Raw genomic sequence first — 14,711 nt, forward strand, 5'->3', positions numbered from 1 at the left:
CCCATAGAGAATCTATGGGGTATTGTCAAGAGGAAAATGAGAAATAAGAGACCAAAAAATGCAGATGAGCTGAAGGCCACTGTCAAAGAAACCTGGGCTTCCATACCACCTCAGCAGTGCCACAAATCACTGATCACCTCCATGCCACGCCGAATTGAGGCAGTAATTAAAGCAAAAGGAGCCTTTACCAAGTATTGAGTACATGTACAGTAAATGAACATACTTTCCAGAAGGCCAACAATTCACTATTAGTCTTATGAAGTATTCTAATTTGTTGAGATAGTGAATTGGTGGGTTTTTGTTAAATGTGAGCCAAAATCATCACAATTAAAAGAACAAAAGACTTAAACTACTTCAGTCTGTGTACACTGAATTTATTTAATACACGAGTTTCACAATTTTAGTTGAATTACTGAAATAAATGAACTTTTCCACGACATTCTAATTTATTGAGAGTAAAGAAAATACTATACAAAACTTATTGAAACAACCAGGGGCCAGTTGCATAAACTTAGCCACCGTGTTAAGACTGTCTTAAGAACTAGTTTGACCAACTAGCAGCTGCCAAGGGGAAATCAGTCTTACTTTTCCCATACAAATAAGACCAATCTACCTTTTCATAACTGAATTAAAAAAGTTACGACCAGTCTTGAAGAAAAAAATTAGATGACTAACTTTTTAAGACTAGGTTAGGCTACGTTTACACGACAACGATGTAGTCAAACACGTAAAAGTTTTTCCCTTGCGTTTTTACAAATTTTCACACATACACGACAACGTTTTCAAAACGATTTGCGTTTACACATATCTGCGAAAATGGCCAAAAATGCTGTATTACGTATGCCAGGCCAGTAGTTGGCGCTGTCACCTTGTTAGTAAACAGTACCTGTAGGGAAGTGACGATTATATGTTGTATACGATGCGTCTCCGCTGTTGGTTGTAATATTGGTGAAGTAAATCCACACTTTGCTACAAGCGTTAGCAAACTCTTGAGCAGCAACAACAGTACCATGTCCTCCGCCATTGTTGTGGTTGTTTGTTCGCGCTTGCCTTTAACATCGACACATACTGCGCATGTCTAACGTTACATACCTAACACGTACTACGCGCGCACATGACGTCAGCATTTTCAAAGATTCCCGTTTTGGGTGCTTACACTGAAACGATAACGGTGCCGTTTTCAAAAACTTGCACTTTGAAACCCGTTTTCAAAAATATGCGTTTTCAGTCCCCAAAACGCCGTTGTCATGTAAAGAACAGGCAAAATGCATAAAAAGTTTCCCGTCTTCGGCTGAAAATGATGTCGTGTAAACGGCCCCTAAACAGTTTATGCAACCGGCCCCAGTTCTTTATTTACCCTTGTAAGATCACAAGTACCCTGTAAGACCCCTTTGCAAGACCCCCCCTCCCCTCATAAAAACACTTTCTCACTGGACCTAAGCAAATCTCATAGGTGACCTATTTTGAGCTCAAAAAAGTGAGTTGTCACTGAAAGGTGAAGAGTTTGCATCTATGTTAAACATCTGCGTTTAGTTTCAAATGGTGTCTTTGATGACAGCATTCTGTAAAAAATTATCTGCATTTTGACTCTGCTATCCAAAGGCACAACAATACAACTAGTTCCCAGTGTTTTTCTGCCACCACAATGCACGCGCAGCTGCAAGTGACGTAACCGTGACGTCTACCCCAAACTGATCCATTACTCACAGAAACAGCATCATCATCAAAGGCCCGTATGAAGCTCAGCATCTGATTGGTCGGAGAGCGGATGTAGTCTGTTCTTCCTCCCCGGAACATCCTCAGAGAGGCGATGTCACAGGCGGCGCACACTTCACTGTGAACTCTAGCAGAGAACAGGAGCCAAACGCACACTTTACTTATTCACTTTTATCATCTGTCGTTTCTGGATGATGCCAGAGCGTTTTCTACAAGCCTCACCGGTAGTAGGCCAGCTGAATCGCCACCTGGATGAAGGAGTTTGGACTCAGCTTGAGCTGTTTGACAAAATCTTTTCCAAAGCGCTGGAAGTTAAAACATTTGATGTCCAAATCGTTGATGAGACTAAGGGGAGAATTTAGTTTAAAAACAATAAATTAGCATATTATTATCAGCATTCAGTTCTTGGTTTCCTCCACTTCTTAATAAATGTAAGAGGCAAAGTTATTCTCAAATTTGCAAAGAAGATTCAATAATCAGTCCATTATGGTAAGCCTGGGTTGTAGTCGTACTTCACCAACCAGAACAGGGGGCAGTGTTTGCTGACCAGTTAAATTCAGTGCCCACTACCTCAACAACTGCCGGTCTGGAAGGCTTTCACACATTATAGCCTCAAATGCATCCATGCCTCTAAATACTGCTGGTGCCAACATTCTTTCAACTGCAAATATTTACACATACAGACTTATGTTTGACTTGGCTTTGGCTTTTAATATTCAAACATAGCTGACGGATGTAGAACTCTTCCCACATGAAAAAATTATAGCAAATACTATAGTGTTTTTGAATCATATTATAGTAAAGTGTATTATACTGTATATATTATAGTGGTTACAACATGCTAGTGGTTGAATGCTACAGCATACTGTATAGTGAACTGATAAACTGTAATAAATACTGTAGTATTCTTTAGTTTTTACTACAGTAAACTGTATTGTATTGTTGTATAATATACCCTATAGTTGTAGAAAACTTAGTACAATAGAGGGCTGTCAAAATGACTGAAAAACTAAATTCTGAATTTTCCACTTAAATATTATCAAAATTCTAATTATATTCAAATTTAAAAGGCATAATTTCAGTTAGGGGGAAAAAAACTTTTGGCTTCTCTCCTGAGGCCACAAGAGGGCGCATCGAGCAAAATATTATGCACGTTTCTTCAAAGCGTAATAAAATAACACGACTATCTTTGAAAAAAAGTGCATAATGTTTATAAACTATAATTAATAAAGTTGCTAAACAATTAGAAAAAAAAACAGCACCATGCATGTATGTATAGTTTAAAGGGGTCATATGATGTGATTTCAAATTTTCCTTTCTCTTTGAAGTGTTACAAGCTCTTGGTGCATAAAGAAGATCTGTAAAGTTGCAAAGACTAAAGTCTCAAATCCAAAGAGATATTCTTTATAAAAGTTAAAGAGTCAGCCACGCCACCTAAAACGGCTCGTTCTAACACGCCCCCACATATCTACGTCACTATGTGGGAAGATTTGCATAACGCCGCCCAAATGTTCACGCAAAGAAAGAAGGCGTAACTTTTATTCTCGCTGTAGTATTGTTGCTGCCGTCATGTGAAACAGACCAAACATAGGCTACATCTGTATTGTACTTAAATTATGCTATTTAATATCGGTTTTCTCTGTTAACTGCATTGGGATACCAGAAAAAGCAGATGTCTTCTGACAGGATCTGGTAAAGAGACTGGATCCAACGTTTTTGGTTTTTCTGATACGTTGGAAGAACCTAACACAGTGCTGTGTGTTTTTCAAACATGAACTGTTAACTTGATGTGAGTGCCATCATGTCCAGAAACATCCATCTAACTCAGATGTACATGGAGAAAAACATTATACTAGCACATATTGAAAACAGAGAAGATGCAGAAAGTGTAAATGGGACTAGACAAGGAGGACTCCCGCTCATGGGGCCGTACTGGCAAGTCTCAAAAACTAGATGAAGTAAAGTTGGCAACACTGCTGTAAACTGTAAATGCAACAGAATAGCCCTGCGATAGGAATATGAGGGGTACCACAATACTACTAGGAGATGTTAAGTACTGTATTGTGATAATCCTATTATAAATTTAGTAAATTTAGACTGGCAGCTACTGGTCCAAGCTCCTGTGAGCTCAAGACTGGACTACTGCAATGCTACATTTGGCCAACACCCCAGCTAGCACAGCTAAGCCTCTGCAGCTAAACCAGATTGCAGTGGTGTGTCTGACCTCAAAACCAACCAAAAAGAGCCCAAAACAGTGACAGTGGCATTTGAACTCACATATCCAGGTTCTGCTTGGCCATCTCTAGATCCCATTTGATCTCAGAATTGATGTAGAAGTAGAGTTTCTTGGGCATGGGCAGAGGAATCAAAGGAGCTCGCATTCGGTCCGGTTTCTTACTAACAGAGAAAAACATGCCCAATCACTGTTACCACACTAAACTCTTTTTAGGCCAGCATCTCACTAGCCGAGAGTCTGTGCATGTGCACCTCTCCTCAAAAACCTCCAACACACAAGGATTCATAAAAAACATTGTAGAAGCTACACCATTAAACAAAAAAAATTTGGCTAGTGAGATGCTGCCAGATAAAACAGTGCAGAGATTAGAAATGCACAGAAGAGTTTGCCTTAAGGCATGATTATTAGGTTTGTAAATACCAGTAATCTAGTACATGATCCAACAACGTGGCTATAGGTGGACCTTCAGCTGTCGCATGTTCATACAAGAGACCCCAAGACCCATCCTCACCAACAACAAACTGAACACAGAACAGAGGGGCAAATAATTAAGTAAAAAACAAATAAACAGATACAGGGGGAAAAACAAATAGGTTAACAATGGAAATGAAGAAAACCTGAAACTGATTAAAGTACTTAAACGAGATTAATCATGGTTTACTCGTTACTGAATTCAGTTCCAAGTAAACAAAAAAATAAGCTCATGTCTGAATATTAGGTGTGGATGACACTCACAGCATAAATTACTGCAACAGCAATCTTTACTTGATACAAAATTGTGGAAATGGAAATACAATATAATAATAATAATAACAACAACAACAACAACAATACACAGGGGTTAAAGCAAAAAAAATCCTGAGCCTGAACTTTTTTCCAGGAGTTGGGGGTTGCAGTGGCAGACACATACACAGGGTTATTTGGCAAACAAAAAAAGAAACTAACTAGTAACGTATCTGCCATTGCCATTAGCCCTTGACCCGCTCAGACTACAGATTATGGTGGGATATTTGAAACAGCAATACCAATAAAGTTTACTCACTACAACACATGTAACATTTAGGATGCTTTTGATATCAAGTTTTGCTGGTTAGCTTTGTCCTTGACATGTCCAAGATGACCTACAATCTAAAACATGACATTTCTGAAATTGTTTTGTTCAAAAGAAATAATGGTAAATTAAATACTAGGAAATTAATATAAAATAGGAAATATACAAAGAAAGTTTACTACAGAAAACTACAGTTCAGTTCAATTAACAACAACAAAAACATTAAAATGGTCTAAGAACTGGTAACTTAAACAGGGTTCATACAGATATTGCAAAATAAAATTCCAGGACTTTCAAGGACTTGCACTACTTTTTTGGTTTTCAAGGACTAAAATCAGATCTCACTAAACAATCAATGTTCTTATTATCTTTCAAATTCTAATAAATAAACTAATGAAACAAAATGGTACAAATAAAGTGCAGCACATGCAAAGAATGCAATGGCTGCGGCAAATGTAACATTTGAAATGATACTATGGCAAAGTTATCGCTTTCCTTATTCAAACTGATTTTTTTTCATGAATATATGATTGACCTGAAGAATGAAAGCTATATCATACACTTGGAAAATTATGAGCTTTATCCCGCTCATAGACACTAGGGGTGTGACACTACACTTAGCTCACAAGGTGAGACAAATTACAGATACTTGGTTCACTAGAAAGAGATAATGCTTTAATACTTTTAAAGGGGTCATATGATGCGATTTCAAGTTTTCCTTTCTCTTTGGAGTGTTACAAGCTGATTGTGCATAGATAAGATCCCTGAAGTTGCAAAGACTAAAGTCTCAAAACCAAAGAGATATTCTTTATCAAAGTTAAGACTCTGCCACGCCCCCCTAAAACGGCTCGTTCTAACACACCCCCCCATATCTACCTCACTATGTGGGAATATTTGCATAATGCGCCCAAATGTGCCCGCAAAGAAAAAAGGCGTGGGTTCAGTAACCGCAGTTAGTGTTGAAGCAGCCATGTCAGGGAGACGCTGTGTGTTTCTAGGCGAAAGCAAAAGCACTTTATTTGGCCTTCCGAAAGTAGATGCATTTAGGAATCTTTAAGATTACTTACAACAGAACAGCAATGCATTTTATGGACGATCGTTTCGTGAACCTAAGAGAGGAGGTAATTCTGACTTTGCTACGACAATCTGGCGCTTCTGAATCAGCTACTGTTTTGTTATTAGTTTAAGTATTTGCTATTGACTGTTCAAATGCTGAGTTTTGCGCATCGTGTGTGTGTGTGTGTGTGTGAGTCAGCTGTCTTAACCACGGCTTGTGTACTGCATCATTAGTGTGTCTGTTCCCCTTTCGGGGCTTGAACTGATGGTAAAACTAATGACATTATTTACTGTCTTTACATTTATTTTGAAAGATGAAGCTCGCGATTATGGTAAGGGGCGTTACATTTCAGACGAGTGCTTGCGGTGTTCGGTCAATCACAATACACTGGATCAGCTGGCCAATCAGAGCAGACTGCGCTTGTCGGATAATGATCTTTAAAAAAGCATCATATGACCCCTTTAAGAAATTTTTAAATGACAAAATATTTGTCTTTTAATCGCAAAAAGTAAAACAATGCACTTGTATTTTGAAATGTTTTAACTAATCTAGTGCTTAACTAATGATTATTTTGCTAATCAAGTAATCTACTGATTATTTTGACAAGTGAGAAATCTGATATTTTTAGTAATACAAATAGAACTAAGTGGAAAAACAGGCTTTAATATGACTATATTTATATATAAAGTAACGATGAGGCAATAATAATTGGCCTCAAATAAAGTATCAAAACCAAGTAGGCTACATGGTTTTATTGAACAACATTGTTGAATACATAATGTAATATGCCTATATTATAACAAATACCTGCAGAGGGCGCCAACGGCCTGGTGATGTTTCATGTATTTCAACTATGTTTAAATCCATTTAATTTTAATATTTGGCCACATGCAAAGTCAGAAACTTTTATTTTGAAATCGCAATGTATAAGTCGCATATTTAGAAATATGTTGATGTATTCTCCTGTGTTGGCATAGGTTTAAATGATTTACATTACAAATCAAGTGAGTTTTTCCCAGATGAACGTTAAGCAACCCAAACTCACCGCATATGCAGAGGAAGAGTTTAGCCCCTTTCACACATACAGTCTTTACTGGTAAATTACCGTTAAGGGATCATGTGTGAACAGTACCTTTTCAAAAATACAGATAAATGCATTCTGGCAATCATATCGTTCTTATGGAGATGACATGATTACTCTGAGCCGTTTACAAAGCTCCACTGCTTTTTAGTAGCTTTTCTATTTAAATATGACACTAGATGGAAATCTTTGAACATTGCGCGTCGCAGCTTTTTCAATGTGTCGCCCTGAACTTTAAGAACTTTGAGAACTTTAAGCCCTGAATACATAACAACAATATTTTGTTCTATTATTTATTATTATTATAATCATTCAATAAAAGCACTACTTTATACAGGAGTTGGTCAAAATAATGTGAACACCCATTATTACAGGGGTTCACATAATACCTTTTATGTACAAACCCAATTCCAAAAAAGTTGGGACACTGTGCAAATTGTGAGTAAAAAAGGAATGGAATAATTTACAAATCTCATAAACTTATATTTTATTCACAATAGAATATAGATAACATATCAAATGTTGAAAGAGTAAAATCGGGTTTGTATTTATTTTTCAATGTCTACTGTTTATACTTAGTTTAAGACACTTCAATTTACTAAAACTTTACAACATACACCAATGCTACATGCTGTTATGATCTTAAATCCTGAACAACTGGAGCACCTAGATGAACTTCAACATCTGTCCTGGTCAGACAAATCACCTGAATATGATCGAACACTGTGAGCATTTTAATGGAGAGAACGGTGAGAAGCAGACTCCCACCATCAACATCTACATCTTAACCAACAGGCAGATTAATCTATTTTAAGAAGGTTGGAAGCTGTGGTAAAACACCTTAATCAAATATTGCCTATTTTGCAGGTGTTCACATTATTCTGTGGATCTTACATGAATATAGATGAAGTCCTCCACTGGTCTTTAACATTAACTCTATGAATGACAGTTTTACACATGTTGAGTAATCATATTCCCCATACACAAGTTACTTTGTTAATTGTGCCATCAGGGTTTGCTTTATAAATAAATAACCTGAAAAAAGGGTCATTCACCATCCTTAATGATTAACTAGAGCATTCAGACCAGGCCTTGACCATGCAGCTCACCTGTAGCGTCTTGTCAAACCAGCGATTGCCGCTGTTTGAGAAAGTCCCACCGCCATGCAAAATCTGTGCTGCCATTCGACTAGAATACCTGCCAACAACCAACATCCTTAGCACTGCATCAATCCATCACCGGTACAGATTAGATGAAAATACACTGCTTAGCTCTAGTAAATCAATCAATCACAATGTATAAACAACTCTTACTTCTCATCAGAAATCCTCATAACCGGAGAGTCCAAGCACAACGTAAAGATCGATTTCTCTATCAGCCTCACAGATTCTTTATTGATTTTATCTGAAGAGGGAAAAAAATAAACAAACAAAAAGCTTAAATCAAGCATAAAACTCGAGACAGTGGAACTATGCAGCTAGACGGTAAAGAGTGACTGGTCTCAAAATCCACAATGAGTGAAGCCAGAGACTGGCCTCGTATATAACAACCCTGCTGTGCATCAATCTTGCTAATGGATCTTTCCTGGTGTTGTGTTTAACAGTAGTGGAGTGTGCAGGTCAGGTTTACCTCTGAGCAAGCGCGTGTAAGCCTGACCCCAGGTGTGACGATGCTCGCTGGTCAAAATCCCCATCGGTTGCTTATCGGTTTTCCACGATTGAGAGCGGATCCGCAACAGCTGAGCATGGATCTGACTTTCTGTCAATGGTGTCCCATCACTGTTGTACACATCCAGCTGGAAAAACTACACACAACCACTGAATAATCTCTAAGATATATAAGTTTGTTTGTTTTAAAGAAACTGTATACTCGTAGAATTATAATGTGTATATAACCTGATTTATTACAAGAACCATAGGTGCCGAATTGTTTCTGCCCAACCTCCCCGGAGGAAATTAACAAATATCCCGCTCATTGTTACAACTTTAAGCCTACTTCCACATAAGAATCCATGCGACTGCCTAAATATGAGCTACTGATAATAAAAAAAACTGCTCAAACACAGTTTTATCCAGGCTCATTTCCAGAATCAAATACTGAGTGTGTTTCGGAAATTAGTGAGTGTGCTCTAGCCCCAATGCACATACATTTTCACGCATATTTTTTGTCCCATCCATTGCTCTTTCGAGTGTGAATCCCGCATAAATATGCAGATGTTGTTCCCGAAACTTTGCAGTGTGTACGTACGCGAAAAACATTTAATGTGGGCGAAAATGCGTTTCAAGATAGATATGTCTGTGGCTGGCGACATCGCTGAAAGCTGCAAAAAGCCATCTTTATATATATTGCTACATGTACTGCGTTAAGCTAACAGAGACTTGTCATAGCACTTGCATATCATTGCTCTTTTGTGGGTTTTGATTGCTTCTATTGTAATCAATTGTAAGTCACTTTGGATAAAAGCATCTGGTAAATGACTAAATGTAAAATGTAAATATAAAAATATGTAAATAGAAACCTTTTGACGTTCTTCAGAGCGCAAACACATATGCACTGGATAGTTTAACAGATCTGTTTCGTCATTATGATTTTTTGCTGAGTTGTAGAATCATTACTTTATCTATTTTGATCATATCATCTTACTAGGTAATCTAAGTTACCTGGTAGTTCCTGACCACTGTAATGTGAGCTGGGCCACGGCGTGGACGTCCATAGTGAATCACATGGTCATGTTTGGGTCCAGGGATTCGACAGGAGGAGAACAACTGAGGAAACAATTCCATACATAACGGCTGTCCGCGTATGTACTCTACCCCCAGCCTTCCACTGGATGAGCAAGAGAGGACATGTGGACAGAAATCAAGGGGAAAAAAAGAGATAAAGAGTCACGCTGAGCTACAGACAGCAACAGTATGATATATTTAGAAATAATATCATGATATTAAGATCCAGTGTTTGGCACTGCTCGACTGAAACACAAATTAGCACAGGTGCTCGGACATAAATAGGTAAATCTGCCACGGTGTGTAAATATCGCCCAGACCTGTCCACCTGAGCTTTGAAGTCCAGCACTCCTGCAATTAGCTTTGATGCAAACCTGCACAAGAAACAATGTAGACATATAGACATTATGCAAATGTGGATTAAACACGCAGATAAAAGAGCATATCAGATGAAACAGCTTGTTTAATGCTTTGATGTTACTGTGCAACCAATTATCTGAACCAACCGAAGGGAAAGTTAAGATCACTGAAGATGACATTTAAGTCTGTAAGGGTGTTTGAGTGTGTGTTGATTCTGGCTGTCACATACACTAGTTGGCCTCTCCAGTCAGTGAAGTCACGTTTGGGCAAAGAGATGGCAGGGTTCGAATGCACTGCCAAGGGCTGCCTGCACTCCAGGTATGCCCACTGCACCCACCAATCTGAAATCTGCAAAAAGTCAAGACACACACATACTCTCAAAATACTCCAGATCAAGCTAAACACACCAGCCTACTAGTGCGCCTAAAATAAACATGCACAATCAGAGTGAAAACTGCTGCACACAACTATGATGCCAAAAACAAGGCGGTTCATTAGGTTTTGAGAGACAAACATTCTTTTACAAATACTACTCTTCTTATAATTCCATCATCCTTGCATCCTCCTAAAATGGAGAAGGTAAGACCCAAGGAAAGACGATGAGGATGCACAGTTTAAAGGGGTCATGACACGGATTTTTTTATTATTTTAATATGTTCCTTGAGGTTTACTCATAATGTCAATAAAGTTCTTTTACACACACACAAAAAAATAAATAAATAAATATGTGGAAAAATTAGTGTTCAACCCTCATTCTGAACCTCTCTAAAAGGAGCTGTTTTAAGGGGGCAGGCCCTTTAAGGCTTGTCATGAATCAGCCAATATGATTGGCTAACAGGAAACAGTATCAATGCCCCCTCGCTACTGCATGTGTGTTTTGAGCATTATGAAATCACGCATTTACTTACGGTTTGTGATGCAGCTGCAGTCAGATCTAGTATCGCTTCATCTTTCAACAAATGTTTGTTAACTCTCCATGACACTGTGCCTCGTTTACAAGACAAAATGCTCCAATCAATCCTCTGACATGATCCGGGATGCCATTAAACAAACTATCCGCTTGTTCCTTCCTCTGGAACCCTTCTGATATTTGTACAAAGACGCGAACGAGCCGTTTAAACCACATACTCGCATTCAGCGCAATCAAGTGTAAGCCGACTGAACGCCAGTAGCCTATGCTGAGAAGAAGACTATTAGTCGATGTCTTGTTCTGGAGGCGGTGTTTATGCAAATGTTTGTGCCCCCGTGACGTCACCTTGCCCCTCGGATCCAAAACGAGCCGTTTTGGAGCTTGATTAAATAACAGTGGTGTTGAAATTAATCGTTGCATCGCGATGCGGATGTGGACGATTCTGCATCGATGCTGTAATAGACCATAATTGATAATAGCCTACTGACGTTATTCGCATACGCAGGGCACATGGGTGACCTAAGCAGGACTGTGTTGTTGTGCCCTCCTCCCTCAAATATTATGGAAGTAAAAAAAAAACATCTACTGTAAGGGTTAATATAGAACTTTAATAAAATCTAATAAATGATTAATTTTTATTATTTACAAATTACAGTTGTAGCTCAGACAGTTACCTATTGCTATGACTTTATTAATACAGTTGTCTGATTGATTTTATAGTCTCAAGCATTCAGAAATCACGCAAAAGAAAATTAAGCAGTTTTACTATGATAAAACCATGGTTCATTTTTTGTAAGTGTCATCCATAGCAAAAAAGGTGGCCAAAAATTAAAGATTGAATTAATAAAGAAGTGGATATTTGAATTAAATGTTTGGTCAATAGCCTATTAAACAAGGATTTGATAGTCCTGTAAGTGTAGCAGCAGCAATTACATGGCCTTTGGCTCCCTTTGTAGGCATTTTAACAGTGTTATTCCATGAAACCATATAATTATTAATTAACCAATCATTATTGCCTCATTGTTTTTATATAATGCATTTAAGTCATTTTAAAGGCTATTGTTGGCTTAGGTCTTTTTTTATAACCACAAAAAAATATTATCTTAATACTTCTTTGTAAATTATTATTTGAAGTAAACCATGGTTAATTTGCTGTTACCACCATGGCTACAAGAACGATGCTTTTTGATCTTATTCGTTTTAAAACCACGGCTAATTTTCGTAATGGAACATGGAAACTCAGAGATAATGTTAGATGCGTTGGTGGTGGTGAAATTATTTCCGACAATAAAACACGTTATTAACGTCAACAGCCCAAAAAGTTTTTTAGCGGTTTTTTATTTTTTCTCTCGGCGATGGATTGCTGATTTCTTTTCACGGGCATAGTTGTACATCAATTATGATCATTTGCATTCGAGCGGTCGCAGGTGCGGGAATGGCGCGTCACTGGTTTTTTATTTTATTTTAATTTTTAGCAACTGTCTGGGATGGTGCGGTGCCCCCCTGGGAGTTGCTGCCCTACGCAAAATGCGTATAGGGAGCGGTGGTACTGCGCATACGTGCTTGTCCTGAATATTACAAAATGCACCCACTATTTTTAAATCCGAGATCTGGGCACATTTTGGAAAAAAACAAGCTTAGTGTGTGCGCTAGAGAGAATCGCGGCGAGCTTCACTGCACAGAGCACGCGCTGTGAGACACGTGTGTATTGCTTGACAGTGCTTCCACCTGCCGTTATTTCAGAGTTTTACTTTAGACATGCTTTCATCTCTGCCGTTTGAAATGCAGTATGTACTCAAGTACTGACAGACTTTCACAGCGCTTTGTGTTTGTTTGTCCTGAAGCTCGATCGCGGCTGCGGTTAAAAACACTTGCAGCTCCGAGTACTTCTGTGATACCAAATCCATGTAAACACAGTCAGTTATATGTTTTCAGAACAGTTCAAACATCTGATATGTGGAAATAGATCTGTGCATTAGTGTGAATGCAGCCTATTAAAGCTGCCGCTGTCTATGATGGCACCAGTAATAATCAAACAGGACAAAAGAAAAAGTTTGTCTGTAAACTTTCGAACACTTAAAAGCACTCTCAGACACTGAAAGTACTTTTGGTTTATCACTTGTAATTGCCTTTCTCCCTTTATTACTTTATATTTGCTTGTAAGTTTTGAAGCTATATTTATTTGGTTAAATTCTTAACAATTGTTTTGATTTATTATTCATTTGCAATTATTTTTAAAGGTAGCCTGGTTATATAATTTAATAAAAATAACAAAACATATTTGATATAATTGTGATGCATAATAATCAAATTGAATCGAATCGTTGACATTAGGGCTGTGCGATATTGAAGAAAAATGCAATATGCGATAATTCATTAAATAATGCGATATGATACGATGATGCTTAAAGTGCCACATGCTCAGATGAAACAGTTTTACTCAGCTGTTGCCGAGTCAGTTCTGTGAACCTCTATAGCTATCTTGTCACATATATATGGTTATTTGTATGTATGTATGTACCAAGAGTTCCTGTAAAACCACAACAAATTCCTTGTGTTCGCGCACACTTAAGTGGTGAATAAAGCTCATTCTGATTCTGATTCTAATAAGAAAGCACCCCTACAACAACTTCTGAAAGTGAACGGTAGTGTTTTCCTCGAGCATTACATAAAAATGTCATTTTAACATGAGTTTAGGAACTGAATAATAAAAAGAAAAAATAAAACACTGCGTAGTATTTACTCTTTGAATTCAATATGCACTTATTCATATTTAAGCTACAAAAGTTATTTAGGTAAGAGCAGTGAGTGATTTTCTCTTTGTCTTTTGTTCATGGCCCCAAATATTGCAAACTGTAGCGATATGCATATTGCGATATTTCGATATATTGCACAGCCCTTGATATAGTAACACACCCTAAATATGTTGTTTATAATGAGAAGGAGGTTTTAAGCTATGAAACTTGCAGGATGTTTTAATGGTACAAATACCTCTTATATGCCAAAAGATCAAGGCAAATTTGATTTGAAAAACTTTTTCTTTTTTTAGGCTAATTTAAACAAAAAAGTACCACAGTACTAAAATCTAAACAAATAAATCATGATATTGAAATGTTATATTGTTAGTGTTGTTCTCACCCAGTTGTGTGAGTGCTTTGCTCTCTTAATCAGCTCTCTTTGCAGGTTTTCGCCCAGACCTCCAGGGCAGCCGAACTTCTGCACGATCCCGCGGGTGTGCTCCAGCTCCTCCGGCGGCAGGAGCGGCTCCAGGGCCGTCAGGTAGCGCTGCAGCGTCTGGAGCAGCGGAGGCACCGGCTGCGGCCGAACCGAGGAGGAGTGGGCCTTCCTCAGCGCGGCCTGGACGGACAAAGTGAGGAACTCAGCTCCTCACTTAAAATACACTTCCCTCATATCCTTATGCAAGACCCCTCAACTCAAAGACAGATGTTTGCATCTGTATGTTCATATATAAATGCTTTATATTTTACACGTTTTTTCTAATAATCGTCCCTTTTAAATGTGAATGTGTTTAACACCCATAAAAGCACGCGTACAATTTGTGCTCCATACTACACAA

At 38.1% G+C, this 14,711-nt stretch overlaps 1 protein-coding gene across 2 annotated transcripts in view; it reads right to left on the reverse strand.

Moving 5' to 3' along the window:
* The window catches only part of cratb (carnitine O-acetyltransferase b), a 34,479-nt gene that overhangs the window by 19,483 nt on the left and 285 nt on the right, over positions 1-14,711 (reverse strand). The window contains exons 2-12 of one of the 2 annotated variants that reach the window (XM_016248192.1): positions 14,273-14,491; positions 10,454-10,572; positions 10,185-10,238; positions 9,802-9,967; positions 8,771-8,945; positions 8,455-8,545; positions 8,251-8,338; positions 4,373-4,473; positions 3,994-4,113; positions 1,939-2,061; positions 1,708-1,843 (exon numbers count right to left, since the gene is read on the reverse strand). In XM_016248192.1, the coding sequence (XP_016103678.1) occupies positions 1,708-1,843; positions 1,939-2,061; positions 3,994-4,113; positions 4,373-4,473; positions 8,251-8,338; positions 8,455-8,545; positions 8,771-8,945; positions 9,802-9,967; positions 10,185-10,238; positions 10,454-10,572; positions 14,273-14,491 (1,392 nt within the window). Of the gene's footprint in view, positions 1-1,707; positions 1,844-1,938; positions 2,062-3,993; positions 4,114-4,372; positions 4,474-8,250; positions 8,339-8,454; positions 8,546-8,770; positions 8,946-9,801; positions 9,968-10,184; positions 10,239-10,453; positions 10,573-11,132; positions 11,147-14,272; positions 14,492-14,711 lie in introns of those variants that run through there. The other variant, XM_016248193.1, reaches the window with a different exon arrangement.

This window comes from Sinocyclocheilus grahami, unplaced genomic scaffold (genome assembly GCF_001515645.1).
Source record: "Sinocyclocheilus grahami isolate Dianchi unplaced genomic scaffold, SAMN03320097.WGS_v1.1 scaffold869.1, whole genome shotgun sequence".
Classification (NCBI taxonomy): domain Eukaryota; kingdom Metazoa; phylum Chordata; class Actinopteri; order Cypriniformes; family Cyprinidae; genus Sinocyclocheilus; species Sinocyclocheilus grahami.